This window comes from Carettochelys insculpta, chromosome 4 (assembly GCF_033958435.1).
Source record: "Carettochelys insculpta isolate YL-2023 chromosome 4, ASM3395843v1, whole genome shotgun sequence".
Lineage (NCBI taxonomy): Eukaryota > Metazoa > Chordata > Testudines > Carettochelyidae > Carettochelys > Carettochelys insculpta.
Genome location: NC_134140.1, coordinates 121,678,214 through 121,695,012, shown reverse-complemented (window position 1 = coordinate 121,695,012; position 16,799 = coordinate 121,678,214). Strand labels below are relative to the sequence as shown.

The 16,799-nt window shown below is 44.4% G+C and overlaps 2 protein-coding genes across 2 annotated transcripts in view; both read left to right on the top strand.

Annotated features, from left to right (window-relative positions):
* The first annotated feature begins 2,982 nt into the window (after positions 1 to 2,982).
* Positions 2,983 to 10,927, top strand: SPP1 (secreted phosphoprotein 1). Its single transcript, XM_074992000.1, has 7 exons — positions 2,983 to 3,105; positions 4,717 to 4,783; positions 4,880 to 4,930; positions 6,604 to 6,711; positions 7,183 to 7,227; positions 9,107 to 9,370; positions 10,111 to 10,927. The coding sequence occupies exons 2-7, from the start codon at positions 4,730 to 4,732 to the stop codon at positions 10,555 to 10,557; spliced, it is 969 nt and encodes a 322-aa protein (XP_074848101.1). The 5' UTR covers positions 2,983 to 3,105; positions 4,717 to 4,729; the 3' UTR covers positions 10,558 to 10,927.
* A 3,915-nt stretch (positions 10,928 to 14,842) lies between these two features.
* Positions 14,843 to 16,799, top strand: part of PKD2 (polycystin 2, transient receptor potential cation channel) — a 55,445-nt gene continuing 53,488 nt past the window's right edge. The window contains exon 1 of the mRNA XM_074993641.1: positions 14,843 to 15,292. Within this exon, the coding sequence (XP_074849742.1) occupies positions 14,869 to 15,292 (424 nt within the window). The 5' untranslated portion in view covers positions 14,843 to 14,868. The remainder of the gene's footprint in view (positions 15,293 to 16,799) is intronic.

Here is a 16,799-nt window from a genome sequence, read left to right as displayed (position 1 = left end):
CTATCACCTCCTTATGCAACCCATTCCAGTGCTTCACCACCCTCCTAGTGAAATAGATTTTCCCTAATATCCAACCTAGACCTCCCCCATAACCTGAGACCATTGTCCTTGTTCTGGCATCTGCCACCTCTGAGAACATCCTGGCTCCATCCTCTTTGGACCCCCACTTCAGGAATTTGAAGGTTGCTATTAACCTTCCCCAACCCCCTCCCCCATTCTTCTCTTTTTCAGTTCCCTGAGCCTTTTCTCATATGTTATGTGCCCCATCCCCTAATCATTTTTCATTGCTCTCCACTGGATATTGTCCAATTTATCCACATTCTTTCTTTAGTGGGGTGCCCCCAAATGAGAAAATACACCAGACATGGCCTCACTAGTGCCGAATGGAGAGGCATAATCACTTCCCTCGATCTGCTGGCAATGCTCCTACTAATGCAATCCAATATGGCATTAGCCTTCTCAGCAAGAAAGGCACTGCTTCTCATCTATTGTAATCTCCAGGATCTTTTCTGCAGAACTGCCACTTAGCCAGTTCGTCCCCAGCCTGCAGCCTATTTTCTACAGATATTGAAGCAATTTCATAATATGGATACCGCCAAGGTCAAAGATTGGTTCTTACATAGGGAACCACTTAATGTTTTGAAGAGCAAAGACTCATGTTTTATTTTTTCTGTACAATGTATTCATTTCTCTACTGCTTGATTAATGGATGAGCTAGTAAATGTTGGTTTTACTGAGCTCAGTATGGAAGGTAGAGTATTAGTGGTTAAAACAGGATTACACATTAATTTGCTCTGCATTAACTACAAGCCACTTAATCTCTGTGCCTTAGTTTCTTGCTCTGTTCAAATGGAAGTAATGCCTGCCTAGCAGGAAAATTGTTGAGAATAATTTGGACAGAGTTTTGACATTCTTGAACTAAAGTTGTACTGTTTAAGGGCCTGATCCACTAAAGGTCCAATGAAATAGGGCTATTTCTATTTGCTATAGTGACCTTTGGATCAGTCCTTAAATGGACAGAAATTTTGTAAGTATCAGTTTTTTCACATTCACTTTTAATTAACACGCAGGACAAAACTTTCAAAAATGGGTATCTAAAGTTTGACTCTTAAATCCACATTTAATTACAAAAATAACTGGGCTGGTTTTCAAAAGTCCTAAGTCAGCAGGAGACACAAGCTGATCAGCATTTTTGTAAACCAGGCCACTCAGAGCCTAACTTTAGCTCTTATTTTTTTAAATAAATATAGTTCCCTTTACTTCTTTTTTACATGTAATCCTTCATTTTTAGGTAATCAGACCAGAGTTTCTGAATGTACAGAAGTGAAAACATTAGGAACAAACTGCAGAAACTTAGCTTTAAAAATGGAGATTTTTGCACAGCAGTCATTTATTCTATACTTATATGGTCACGGTTTGATTACATACTTTTAGAACTATTATTCAGATTAACAAATGTACCTTTATTCCAAGGATCTCCAAGCATCTTACAAACAAGAATTATTTTCTACAACATACTTATGAATTAAGAAACTACAGCAGCCATAAGCATAAATTATGCTGTGGGATTTTCTCTGCATTGATTTAGCTTTTCTTCTAGTAAAGTCAATGGAGCAGAGTTAGCTAGTGCTGAATATTTTTGAAAATTCCTCCCAGATTTTCAAGGTGTGCTTTGCACAGTATTTCTAATCCTCTGACAAGAGAGTTAATCGGAGTTTTCTGCACATGAGCTATCTAGACTAGAATAATGGGTGCTGCTAAACACCTGTTAACTAAAATTGCTTGGTAACACAGAGATGATACTTTGTTACACAACTGGTATTCCAGCCTGTATCTATGTTTAATTATGCAGCCTGGCTTTGTCTGTATCAGAGATAAAGAGAGATATGTCATTTCCCCAACAGGTTAGATGTTAGAATGCTGTTTTGGTTTCTAAAGTACTACTTTGACTTTTCCTTCTATGTCAGATTAAAGTTGTCCATTATGCTGGGAAAATCTAAGTGGGTGCTTAGTGATTCTTCAACACCCAGCAAACTATACAGGGTCTGCCTAGGACAATACTTTAAGAAGGGCTTTGCTGGAGTAGTACTGAGACCATCAGCTAGCTCCTACCACATAATTCTTTTACAGCAGTGGAGTTTCAATCCACAGTGTACCTCAGTTCTACAGGCCACTCCTGAATATTTAGAACTAAAGGTACCCACAAGACTAAGGATCCAACTGCACCTGGTTTAAAACCTACATCAGAGTACTTTGGGTTGCATTTGGCACCAAGGTACCCAATGCAGCAGTACACATTGATATCAGGAAACATCCCTGAAGGCAGAAATAAAATTTGGAAGGATTCAGAGGAGTGGCTGGGCTGGTTGGAAGAGAACAGGGAAAATATAGAAGATCAGGCAAAACCTTGTTTTTAAATCTTGGGGTCCAGCAACAATAAGGCCAAGCCGCTTGACAACTTTCTGGAAGCAAAACATGGATTGGGAGGTGTATAAAAAACTCTCCCTATCATTTATATGCAACAGCTAGTAGGCCATGTACTGTTCCCAATGTCCAATGTGCAAGGCCATTGAAACCAACAGGACCACACACATATCATGGAGAGCAAAATTTGATCCATTCTTCTCTAAGGACAAGTTTTTATGCTCCATGACACATTAACTAAGAGCTTTTGTCTCCCAGGCTTGGAGGGAGGAATGACAGTTGTTGATTCTACCTAAAACAAAAGTAGAACAATAACAAGTTTGTGCCCTGAAGCTCTTGTACAGGATACTAACTCATTAATGATATTGAACATAAGTCATGTTTTAACCATAGAGCAGCTTTTGTTTGCTCTGAAAACCACAAAACCCGAGAGGAAGTGTAGGAAAATGTGGGCAGGACAGTGGCAAGAAACCTCATGACCTCATCTTTTCCACCTCCTAGGGATTGGCTGGCTGATGTCTGGAACAGCATTTAAATTCCAGGAGGCTGCAGATGTCAAGCAGTAGAAGAGGAGGGAAAAGGAAGTCTGACTCCCTTCAGAGCAAGTTGACTTGAGCTGCTGCACCGTGAAAGATAACAATCCTCTTAGATTCTACCCTGCTGATCCAGACACCAAGAAAGGTACCTGTATTGAAAATGCATTTTCATTTACCTAATATCTGGTGCTGCTTTAAGTTTTTATTCACACAGACTTCAGAGAGTAGTTTTAAACAGTCTGGTTTTAAAGTTGAAATAACAACTATTCTTGTTTCTCTGCTGAAGGGTGAGCCTTCTGAGCAGTAAAGTTGCCTTAAGGAAGCCTGCAGCATACTGTGTTAATTTACCATTTTAAAATCTGTTAGTTTGACTGTACATTTAAGGATGGAGGAAGGAAGTGATTTAAATTTGTGCCACTGAGTCAAGTGCTGGAAATCTGAACCCGTCACTTGAAAACAAAAGACAGTACTGCCAAAATGTAGCTATTATCATGCCACCCTGCTCTGGCAGACGGTCTGGGTTTCGAGTGAGTACCTGGGAAAAGATATTTTACATTTCTAACAATTGAAATTTCATTACTTCTAGCACAATGAGGTTAATGTAGTGTTTAGAACATAACAGTCATAGTGGATCTGACCAATGGTCATCTTGTCCAGTGTCCTGCCTCCTGAAACTGGTGGGTGACAGGTGCTTCAGAGAACGTGAACAGGACGAGTGATCCATCCCAGCATCTGACAGTTAGGTTTAGGGATATATTCCTAATGTATTCCTTGCCTAAAAGCAAATATGTCTGCCTCAAACCTCCTTTCCCCACAGACTGTGCATATGGTTTTAGGTTTGGTTGGGTGTTCTGTTTTATTTTTTAATTTGTCCTTCAATGCCTAATCACATATATCACCTCTTGGGCTTCAAGGTTCTGGATCTACCAAAAAGCAGCTATTGTACTTTGGATTTTTGTGTTCATTTTATAGCAACTTTAACTCATTCTGTTGTGAAAACTAGCTTTATGTTAACTGTAAAGGGAGAAAAGAATAATTTGTCTTGATTTAGTTGCATACAGACAGAAAGATATCCATCTGTATTTTTCCTTGTATTCCTAAAGCTTCCCCTCTCCTCCCACTTCACCCCTCTCTGATGGCCCCATTAGTTCAAATCAGATTGCAGGACTACATTTTGTGAGATAATGAACATCCTCAGCTCCTAGCTGAGCGCTTCCAAGTGTCAGGTTTTAAGTGTTTATAACAGAGCTGAGAATCAGTAACGAACTAAAAATCTACACAGCTAGTTCTGATGGGGGGTTGAGATTTTGCTCCCCTCTTATTAGCTGCAAAAAAGGTCAAGGGATGTAGATACAGAAGGAGGCTGGCACGGAGAATTTGAATCCTCAGAAGAAACTGCTGGGCTATGTCTACACTAGAAGCATCTGTCTACAGAAGTTACTGTCAGAAGAGCTATTCCGACAAACCTTCTGTTGACAGATCACTTTTTACACATAAAAGCGGATCAATCTTTTGATCCACTCTGGTGACAAAAGAGCCCCCGGAGTGTCTGTATGCTTTTTTGTGGACAGTTTCTGTCAACAGAACGCATTTTGCGTGTAGACACTCCACGAGTTTTGTCTGCAAAACCACAGTTTTGTCTACAAAACTCTCTAGTGTAGATGTAGCCCAGGTGAGGACAGTGAAACAGAAACAGAGCCTACCATATGTTTACAACTTTGTGGATTTGTCATTTCAATTACAGTATCTTTTCCAGGTAAAATATAACAATGAAGATTGCATTGCTTTGTATGTGCCTCATAGGCATCACCTTTGCTTCACCAGTAAGTATGTCATACATTTAACAAGCAAAAAGTTGTATATTGCTTTCATATATTAACAGTGAATGCATACTGAGCATCTTTTCTTCTGCCCACAAGGTGAGCAAAACCAAGTATCATGCCATCTCAGACAGCTCTGAAGAAATACATGTAAGTTCTTTTACAAACAAACTTCTCCATCAATTTCATTCTTATTTAGTCCGCACCACCTCCACTATGCTAAATTGTACTCTGAATGCATTGTAAATAATCTCAGAGGGGTAGCTGTGTTAGTTTGTAGCTTAACAAACAAACAACCAAGCTGTCTTGTAGCACCTTAAAGACTAACACTTTTATTTATTGGGTAATGAGCTTTTGTGGGTAAGACCCACTTCTTCAGTTTTTCTGCTCCAGAATCTGAATAAGTGAGTCTTACAACAGAAGTGAAAAAAATTAATAAAAAAATCAACAACACTACATTGTAAAACAAACTTGCTTTGATAAATTTCACTTGTATACAGTATTTATATATGTACTACTCCCCATCATACTATTAAATGTATCACAGAGTAGTTTGCAAAAGTCAGAGTGTACTTATTGTGAGAGATCACTATAGAGCATTGTGCTTTTAAATCCTTGCTGAAAAGTTGGAAACAGACTACTACTGCCAAGGACAAGTATTGGGAAATTATAGGGTTTACCGATAAGCCAAGTGAACACTGAGCTATTACGATTCTTACATGCAAATAGCTATGCTTTGGAGCTGGTCTTTGGTGCATGTTAAGTTGGACTTCAGCATTTGTGCAACTCTGTCTTAAAATATGATAGACTAATCATGAAGCATCTATGGTGTAAGGATGAATTTAATATTCAGAAACAGATCTGAATTAAAAAGCATGGAAAGAACATTGAAAAATATACACAGAAGCCTACTATTAAAAGACCCACTTTTTTGAGGTATTCTACTTCCTCAGCTCCTGATAGGATGTGCTCTGCATAAGACTGGGAGATGTCAAGGAAAGGTTAATTTAAGGTGTATTCAGCTGTGTACTTGCATGTATTGAGCACTCACAAGCACACTCCACACTTTGTTGTTATACCCTGTGCTGCCCCAGTGAAGTCACCGAGGCTGTCAGATATGTTACGTAAGAGAAAATTGATCAAGAGAAATAGCCACAGCAAAGTTGTTTGGGGGAAAAGGGTGCAAGAAGCATGAGGAATCACAGTCCTTACAGAATAAGGGCTCCTCTCTTACTGCATCTGAGGCACTAGCCAACCCAAATGAGCACAGAGTGGTAATGAGAAAGTGGGGACATAATTGTTCGCTCACCCTGAAGTTTGGCAGATGCCCACAGGCAAGCATGTGGCACCCTTTAAGAGGTGTGGCAGAAAGCATGATGCTCCTGCACTCTGGGTCCCTGAACTCAGGCTCCACTGAGCCCAAATGGGAAAAACTCAACAAAGAGCCCTTCAGCCCAAGCCCTGTGAGCCTTGGCTTGGGCCAGCCACAGGTTTTTCTTTGCTGTGTAGACATAACTTTAAGGAAACTGTACTTCCTAATGGTAATGCTGAGGCATTGCTGCTCAACACAACTCCTTACTTAGAGCTGTATCGGTCAACGAAATTCTCATCTCTCACCTTCAGAGAAAACATCTTATGTGGGACTCTTGGTGTTTTTTTGCTTTAGAAATTAAATGAAAAAATTGGCTCAGGTGCCAGTTAATGCTTAACTCTTGTGCTTCACATACCATGACTACCGGTGGTTACTAGGTAACCAGGCAACATGCCAGTACAAGCTATATGTTTCACCTTGAATTATGATCCTGGTGGTTCTTCTTTTCCAGGATTCCATGAGCTATCATTCTCACAGGCATCGCAACCAGGATGTGCAAACACAATCACACATGATACCAGCACAAACACAAGAAGTTCTGGTGCCACCTCAACAACAGGTATTTAAAGCAGAAGTGATTAGAAAAGTAGTTTATAGGAAAGGTAGGAAAAATGTGTACAGTAAGACAGGTTGCATATAAACCCTTAACTGATAGTAGCAATGGTACTGAATGTAGACATAGAACTTCCAATGCCATTTTTGTAAAAGAAAAAAAAAAAGCTACCGGTTCTCAGACAATTCTCCACTCCCTCTCCCCAACCAGTCCCGTGGCACAAAAAAAACACTGGAAACGTCTGTCTTCACTCAGAAGGACAGACATAGGAGAAGATTAAAATTGGAGCACGTGGAAATTTTTCTAATTTCCTACAAAAGTGTGTCCATTCTTATGGCCATTTCTAGATCAGATGGTCAACATTTCTCAAAGTGGAAAAAACTTGAGTTGTTCCTACAATTTGTGTAAAAATTGTCAACTTTCTACCACCTGTATTAGTTAAGTTTCTCCACATTTACTTTTGATATTCTTTTTCAGAGTGATTTTTCTTCAGAAGAAAGTATTGAGGTTGCCAAAGAGCCGGTGAGTTCTTCTCTACACCTCAAACCTTAAAGTATGCAGCACAGCAGCCATCATATCACAATCTCTTTTCTAAGGACATTCTCCTCCAAACTAGTTCCTTTGACACCTGTTCTTAAATAAAAGAAAACTCCTGGCAGGATCAGATGTAAAGCAGCCAGATTTCTTTAATTTGCACAGCAGCTTTCAGAACCCAGGACTCTCGTCTCCTGCTGCAAAAATGTAATTAGCTCCCACTAAAAAGGTGGCAGAATGGGACCTGAATAATTAGAGTGATGTAATCAGCATATATTTTTTTTAAAATCTACATAGGTGTAAACCAGAAGGCTCCACAGGTACATATTTGACAGACATCAGCCTCTGCACAAGTTCCGCCTCTGTCGTAAAATAGTATGACTAACAATGTCAGGACTCACCACCACAGCACTCCCACTGGTCACACTGGGAATTAAATCAGTGTGCAACAGCATGCCCTCTCCTGGCTAGTGTCTCACCTGTCATCACTCTGCTGCCTCGTCCGGTGTCTCTAACCTCTGGCTCTGGAGCCACATCACTCTTGGGACTGCAGCATCCTCTTCAAGACATAGCCGACCCCCCTGGCCCCGAGTAGTGCCTGCTACCCAGTCCCTAATGCCCTTCCAGGGTATCAGCAGTCCTGATCCTACCTTCTGCTGTGGCTAACAGCAGCCAAGGTCTAGCCCCTCACCTCAGGGGCAACATGCAGTCTGTATAGGTCATGCCCCAGTATGGCCAGACATGGTGAAAGAGCAAATGGCGGGCACCCAGAGACCTTCTGGCAACAGCTTTGTCCTGGCCTGCTTCATGCCCCTCTACTACCTTTCATATCCTGGGCCTCTTCCCTATGACCCTTGCACCTTCTTGGTCCTTACGGCAAGGCTACAGCCTGGCAGGGGTCAGGCCAGAGCCTCTCTCTCTTTCTCTCTCTGACGTCCCAACTTGCCCAGCACTGCTCTCGCTAAGGCACTCCCTCTTGGGAACTAGTCATATTTCCACCCTAGTCACAACCCAACTGCTCTCTGCTCTCCTGAGCAGCTCCTTGTAACAGGGCTGCTCCAGCAAGCCACCCTCTCATTGGGTTCTTACAAGCCTCTCTCTGATTGGCTGGTCCTCTGCAAAAGCTCCCTCCAGCCTGCTTTAACTCCTTCTGACCAGGTTGGAGCAGATGCTCCACTCCAGTGACAAAACCGCAATTAATGAAGAAGCCTACTAAAACATACATAAACCTGGACAAGCATGTGGACACATGCTTCCCTCTGCCACAAAGGAATTAGGAAACTCTGCAAGCCTCTACTTGTGTCATTTCCTTGGGCTAGTTCTATCTCAAAGGGGTAAACATGTTTGCCAGAATCCCCACCAGGAGTGTCTGTAGGTTTTGGAAAATAAACTACTGCTAGGCCACCCAACGGTAACTTCTGGACAGATTTTTATCAGAAAAGCCACCCAAAACTCAAAGGAGCTACAGCGAGCTGTTCTCTGTTTGGCTGGATTCTATGTGCAGCACCCACGGAGCATAGGAGAGAATGCCATTGTTTCTGATCCCCTTTCTCCACTTGCACACACTACTCCATGTTTTGCTGCAAGTACACTGAGCCACTAGACCATTTCTAACATACAACTACATTCAATCTGATTAGCATCCTCTTTTCTACCATGCTCTCGTGCAGGTAAAGGGTCTTTTCCTGGGAGTAATCTGTAGCTGCTAACACATTTACCATGTCATGGCAGAATCTTATCTGCCTGCCTCAGTTTTAAAATGTGCAACAGTGTAATGCACTTTAAAAGACACGGTCATAATATTAACTTCATATCTATAACTGTACAATTTCACCCTGCACTATTAAAGTGTTTCTATGCTTTTCAGAGCCTTCCCGAACCAGCCAGTGTAAGCAACGAAGATGACAGTGATCACGATGATAATGATTCCAATGATACGGATGAATCAGATGAGGTCACCGATTTTCCCACTGATGCTCCAGTGACTACACCTTTTACTCCTGCCCTCCCCACAAGGGGGGATAACTCAGGCAGAGGAGACAGTGTGGCCTATAGAATGAGAGCAAAAGCAAAGTTGCTAGAAGAGTACCATAAGGAGAAACCCACCAACCTCTACAAAGCTTCAAGAAAGGTAAATACCAGTTGACAATGATTCTCAGGTTACCATAAATGGAGGCTGATGTTCAGAATGGAAATTTCTTCATACACATTAGCTGTGGTGGGGATTGACAAGTCACAGGTAAAATTAGGGGGAATTATTTCTACTTCATATGGACATATAACTAATTAAATTTAGTAAGCATAATATTCCTATTAGCATTGTGACAGAAAAATAATTCCCATTTTGGAGGTCCAGCAGCCTCACAGTATGATCATGGGTAAGACCTGAGGCAGCTACTGATGTTCCTTATAACACTATAAAGCACGTGTTATATCTCTGTAAATGCACACAGTGCTTTGTGGAACGTGGATAACTGCAGGAGCAGCAGACCCAAGAGGGCAAGCACCCTCACAATAGAAATATGGTGTTTCCACTGCCTAAACTTGTGTACACTTCCTTGGGGGAGGGGCAGTGGTGAGGGTAGGAGTCAGAGGGGATGGAGTGGCTGCCTCAGGGTCTGAAATCAGGGTGGGGTACTGGACATGGAACCTGGAGGAATGAAATGGGGCCTTAGGACCCTTTTTCCCAGACAGGAGAAAGCTGCCCCCAGCCAAGTACCTACCCTCCCTCCAATAATCTATAGGTCTTGAAGAGCTCCTGAATTGAAGAGGCATGCCCTGTTTCAGTGGAATACTGCAGTGTTCAGTGATTCATTGGCTCCTCATGATTTAGGATGCCTATTAATTATGGTTTACCTTTGTCTGGCACAGTTCATCAGAGATGATGTCACAGAGGAAGATGACACATCTGACACACAAAGCCAGCAGGCTGATTCCTCTCAAGTACAACCTGCCATAGACCACGTTCCAGCGAAATCTAGCACTAGCATAGAATTGAATGACAGAAGTCACATGCAGGACAGCAATGAAGTCAACAGCAGGTCACATGACACGAGCATGGAAAATGACAGCCAACAACATCTTGACAGTGTGGAGGTGGACAGTGACAACAGCAAACTTGATGTCGCAGAAGACAGTCATGCGAGCGATGAAAGCACAGAAGAGCAGCAAGTCCAAACTGAGTATCTGCAACAGATCGATGGTGTCCCTGAAGTCAGCGATAGCAGCAATCAAACTGCTGAGAGCAGTGAAGACACGCAGAGCACTGAAGACACTCAAGACCATAACAGCATTGAAGACAATGAAGTCACTCTTTAAAAGGGGGGAGGGGGTATCCTTTTTATTTTAGGTAAGGGGAAAAGAAAACAGATTTATTTCAAGAATTGTTTGCAAATTTAAACACATTGTGATTTTGATCCGTAGCTGTTAGTGGCAAGTTTACTAATGAGGCAAACTCAATTAGGCAGTGTTAGCTCTCCTTTCCAAAAGGAAGATTAGCCCCCACTACTGCATATTTTACTATGCTATTTGTAATTCAGTTATGAAGAAAAATATAGAAAAGCAAGACTAATATAGTTTTACATACAAATGAATGTTACCTGTTATGATACTGTACTTTAATGATTTTAGAACTCCACTGTATATTTTGTTATTTCGTGAGTTTAATAAAACTACAAAATTCTGTATATATTTATGTAGTGTGAACGCAATAATGGATTTAAAAACTTTATTAAAGCTAATATTTGAAATCAAGTTCACATTACACAGGTTGAAAATGAAGGCACTGTACATATAGGGTCAAGCTTGGGTTATGAAAAGTTACAATATCAGTTGCAAGTTCATGAGATACTTAGGGTACATAATCAGCATTGCCCTAATTGGAGTGTGTGAGTTTTTAAATGGTCAGGGAACGTGTTCTCTTGTGCACCACCCATTGAAAAAACAAAACAACAAACAAACACTCCAAAAGCACCTTAAAGAGTAACAATTTTGCTTACATGAGCCAATTGTAGTGTGGACCAACTCCACATGCTCTCAGTACCAGCTCATTGTGCGGGTCAAATGTGCTCCTAGCTTCCACAATCAGGGCATGGATCTGGATCTCATAGCCTTGGCCTCCCAGGGTGTTGGCCAGCAGAGTGTATTTCTTCACCCTTTGAGATCAAGCCCTGGTTTCATATGTTATGAGTATGCAATGGCATTTTAATTAACAGGGACTACTCTCATCACAGAGTTATGCTTACTTTAGCAAAACATTGTTTTTTTAAAAATGGAATCTTAGAATCACTATTCTTTATTTACACTCACATTGGCTTCTAACGTCACAATTTCAAGATTTGTCCCCAAAACGCACATGAATTGACTACAAAAGAACTTAACCATATCCTCAAAATATTATTTAAAATATAGTTACAATTAAATACTTTGCTGCCTACTATGGGTCCAGTTCTGCTCTCAAAGAATGCACTAGCAAAAAATTTCACCTACTTCAGCTGGAACAGAATTAAGTTCTGTTCTTCTGTTTATCCCTTCTGTGTTGACACTACCAATTCTACCTTTTTGGTCTTGAATGCTATACTGAGGCATTTCAGTAGCTAAAGCAGTGAGTTACTCCAGTTTAAATCCAATCCAAGATAGTGATTGGTGATTTATGTGGCAGTCTCCACCTCCTGACAGAAATCTGTTAAAGGACCTTGCCATGTGTAATGTTGTCGGGTAATGCAAACAAACTAACATGTTCTGAAGATTTTCTGAAACTATCCCTATTTATATAAGAGTTTTGTAAAATTCACATTAAGGATCCACATACTAGCACTCTTCTTTTGCATTTAGCACCCAATGAAAAACAATCCAACACATTTTTGATTTGTAACAACTGCTAAACCAGAACAGAAAATGAAGGGTAGAAAAGATTTTTGCATTCTGAAAGCCTACCATGGGGCTGCAATAAATTTGCACTTTAGTGAGTCTATGTATGATTTCAAAAGGGGCCTAGTTTTGCTCTGCATTTTACATTCTAATCTTAAAAGTATGACAAGTATTTGAATTTTTAAGTCAATGACTTACAGTTGAGGTTCTCAGATTCACTGCACTATGACCCCCTTCTGACAACAAAAATTATTTATGACTCCAGGAGATGAGGATCAAAATGGGAGCCCCTCATCCCCTAGGCAGGGGGCTTGTAACCTGAGTCTGCCCCAGCATGGGCTGAAGCAGAAGCCCCAGTCTAAGTTAGATGGGATTCTGACTGACTTTGGCTGGGTCTACACATGCCCCTTCCTTTTGAAAGGGGCATGTTAATGAGCAGGTTCGAAAGATGCTAATAAGGCACTGCAATGAATATGCAGCGCCTCATTAGCAGAATGGCGGCCGTGGCAATTCGAAAGTGTGGCTTTTCTAATCGCACGCCGCCAGTGGAGACGGGACCTTCCGAAAGGACACCCCCCAAGATTTCGAAAGCCCTTCTCCCAATCACAGATAGGAAGATAGGAATTGCCACGGCTGCCATTATGCTAATGAGGTGATGCATATTCATTGTAGTGCCTCATTAGCATCTTTCGAACCTGCTCATTAACATGCCCCTTTCGAAAGGAAGGGGCACGTGTAGACCCAGCCTTTGTGATTCCCCACCCATAGTTCAAGACCTGCTGGTCTTCAGAAACACAAGATTAACATGAAAACAACAAATGAAGAATGCGGAAAAAAGAAAAAAAATGTATAATAGAAAACAAAATCTCTGCTCACATTTTTTGTTCTTACTGTAAAGACCTATAATGAATCTTATTTCATTACTAGATTTTTCTTTTTTTATTACTTTCTGCTGAGCTGGGGGGAAAAGCAGTGGAGACTAGATCACTGTGTTGCAATGTTCAATTGTCAATCAATAAGAAAAAGGAAATAAAGGCCTCGGATCAAAGATTATTGTGCGTGTTTCAGAGCCTCAGGCTTCCTGGCTGTGTCTACACTAGCCCAAATCTTCAACATGGCCATGCAAATGGCCATGTTGAAGATTACTAATGAGGCGCTGAAATGCATACTCAGTGCCTCATTAGCATGCCGCCAGCCATGGGTCTTTGAAATTGCCATGTTTCACTGCTGAGCAGCTCGTCCAGATGGGGTTCCTTTCCAAAAGGACCCAGGAGCTTCAAAATCCTCTTATTCCTATCAGCAAATAGGTGCTGCCAAGGAGAAAGGGGATGGAACTGGACTGGATGACCTCCTGAGGTCCCTCCCAGCTCCATGAGATATGTGTCTTTCCACAGAGGTCTTGTTCCTAGCTGACAGCTATAGGCAGGAGCATAGGTATATGACCAACCCCATAGATTAGACCTAATAGCATAAGACTTTCTTTTTCTCCTGAAACAAAATGCTGTGATTTTAGTCTTTTGATTTTTGAATACCCTTCCCTCACTTGCAGTGTGTGATGGTGCAGGCCACTATTATTGGAGAAGGCAATTTTGGCATTTGCTGGAGGAGGCCAAAGCAAGACACATTCAACTACCTTTATGTTCCTGGGCTGCACTGCCTTCGTAACCCTAAGGGTTGGGCTCAGGATGTTTAGACCTTTCTTGTTGTCACTTAATAGTTGTGCCTAGTATTTGTATCTTTTAAATCTAGCAGCCAAACTACAAGAGTTCTCAGTGATGCAATGTATGACAGTGTTTACGGAAACTCCCTGAGAGGTAGATCCTATAGATACAGGACTCAGATGGCCTACAGTACTTCTCTGCACTCTGGTGGTACCCCAGACATAATGTAATAACCACTCACAGGAACTATGCAGTCAGTTCTCTACAACTGCTCCCTAACTTGGCTCATTTCTTGTAGGTATCGCCAGAGAAATTGTCACTTGTGACATGAGCCTTTGCTCAATTATGGGTGTTCCACAGGAAAGGGGCAGCAGGAAAAAAGTGCAAAGAGAGGATACAGACCTGTGCAGGTGAAAGCTGTGAAGGGCTGAATCAGCACACTAACCCCAACCCCTCAGGGTGGCCCTGTGTACCTGATCATCACCTCTCACAGACCTGCAAGGAATCTCAGGTCAAGTCCCCAGTCCCCTGCAAGCACCTTCCCTTTTTCAACCCATTTGCCCCAGACCCTTAAATGGCCTCCTCAGGGACTGAGCTCACAACCCCGCGTTTAGCGGGCCAATGCTCAGGAGTCCCCCGGCACAGCGGGACCTGTAGCAAAGAACTGCACTGTCGCAGGCTTCCCCCGAGAGGCTTTGGGCGGGACCCTCCCCCAAATAGTGTCAGACAAAGCCCACCGCCAGCCTGATTTATCATTGGCAATTGACAGAAAAGCTCCAGGACAGGCTCACTGAAAAGGCTCGGGGAGGGCCCGTGGCTGCTTTCGGCGTGTGCGCGCACGGGCGGGGGGTCGGGCGTGCAAAGGGGCCGGCAGGGGTGACGGGAGGATGTCGGGGAGGACGAGGCTGGCCAGCGGCGGGTCAGAGGGTGCAGACTGCGGGGTCCCGCTTCCGCCCGGCCGCAGGCGGGGCGGAGGGACGCGCCGCTTCCCACGCCCACCCTGGGCTGGGGCTAGTGGGCCGGGCTGGGGGGCCGGGGCCAGGGCCGGACGCGCTGGGAGGCGGAGCTCGGGATCCCTCCCCGCGGCTGCAGCGGGCTGATGGCGGGGGTCGGGGGCGCCAGGGCCGCGCTCTGCTCGGCGGGCGGCGGCCGCGGGCAGCCAGGGCTGGAGCTGGCGCGGCTGCGGGAGCCCGCGGGCGGGCCTTGCTCGCGGCAGGCCTGGAGCCGGGACAACCCGGGCTTCGAGCCGGAGGAGGCGGCTGCGGCGGGGCCGCAGATGGAGCCGGACGTGGAATGGGGCAGGCGAGCTGCCGCCTCCTCCCCCGGGAGCAGCAGCGCCCGCGGCCCGGCCGAGGAGCCCGACAGCGGCCGGCGGCGGCGCCGGCGGGGGGAACGGGGCGGGGCGGCGGCCCCCTACCCCACCACGCCTGGCACCGACCCGCTGGCCCCACACCCGCCCCCGGACGGGGCCCCGCCGCCCCACCGAGCCGCCTGGGCCAAGCGGCTGGCGCGCCGCCTGCGAGGTAGGAGCTAGCGCCGCCGGCCGGCCCGTGGGTTTAGCGGGCCCCGCTGCCCTCAGCTCGCCCTCACCCGCCAGCGCCATGTGCTCAGCTCGGCATTGCTCCTGCCTCGCCCCCCTGAGCGCAGCTCCGCTCCTCCCCGGGCTCAGGTGTCAGGGGAGCCTCGTCCCCACATCAGCCCCCTCTCACTGACTTATAGCCGGAGCCCCCTAATTTCCTTCAGGTTCAGTCCCTTACGGCCGCTCACCTTCTCACCTCCTGGGTTCCGGCTGTTTCCTTGGGCAGGCCAGGGGCCACCTTAAACTCCATTCCCCTAAGCTGGGTGGAGCTCAGGCGCCTTCTCCCCACAGACTTGTTCCCCACCCCGGTGGTCCCGCCCCCACAGACACACACCTCACCCTTCTATTTTATTGTCCCCAAGTCCTCTGCCTTTCTCGCCTCTGCTGCACCTCCCAGGCTGTCAGTTCTGGGGGGCGGCTTTGTAGGGCAGAGCAGTTACAGTTAGGAAAGGTAAATCAGGCAGCTCCCGAAATGTGACTGTATGCTACGTGTTTTGGATACACAGGGCCTTTCACTCTGATACCAGAGCTCTGTATGTCCTTGGGCCGAGTCATTTCATCTTTCTGCTTCAGGCTCCCATAACAACACCCTTAGTGCACAGAGATGATGCTGATGTTGATTCCTTTTTCATAGTCCTTTGCAGTGTTGCCTGGGTGCCAAGTGTTGCTATTAGTTGCCCATAAAAGACAACTGATAAAGCTGAGTTAAATACATTGTCTGTTTGGTTATGTCTGTATCACAAAATTAGGTCAAATTCCTTGAGTTCCACTTCCAGCTTCTGATTTTACAAAGTTAAAGGTACCGTGGCTGCTTTGATTCTAACAGCAATGCCCTGTGGGTAGCCATTCCACATTGTCTGCTGCCCATTTGAATTCTAGGTTAGGCTCCCAATACCTGATTGGACATTGTCATGGCTGGATTAGGTATATGTTGTGAACCTTCCATGACACCTGTATCTCCTCCCTCCATCCCTGCTTGAAAGCAATGGCAAACTATCATTTTGAATCCTTTTTGACTAAGTATTCATGTAGTCAACATAGGTCAGCAAGTATGGACCCCACTAGGATGCAAAGTGCTGTGTCAGGCATTGCCAATACCTAACACATTGTGTTACAGTTTGTCTAGATGCTAGCCAAGAGCCACCACTCTGAGGAAGGATGTGAGGAGGCTGTGCTAACAGAAGTGCGGGAACCCATTGCCTGGGGCAGTTGGCATATTCTGTCCTCAGTTGGGCATGTTGACACACTGGAACACCAATTCTGGTCCTGGAAAGAAAGCACAAGCTGATGGGACCACTTAGTTATACAACTATGGGACAGTGACCAATGGCTGTAAAATATTTGCATTTGTGAAGCGCCTTTCATGGAACTTTGCAAATTGCTTTACCTGTCCCTGAAGCACGCAATACCAGAATGAGACCTGCTGAGACAATAGAGAAACAATTAGTGAT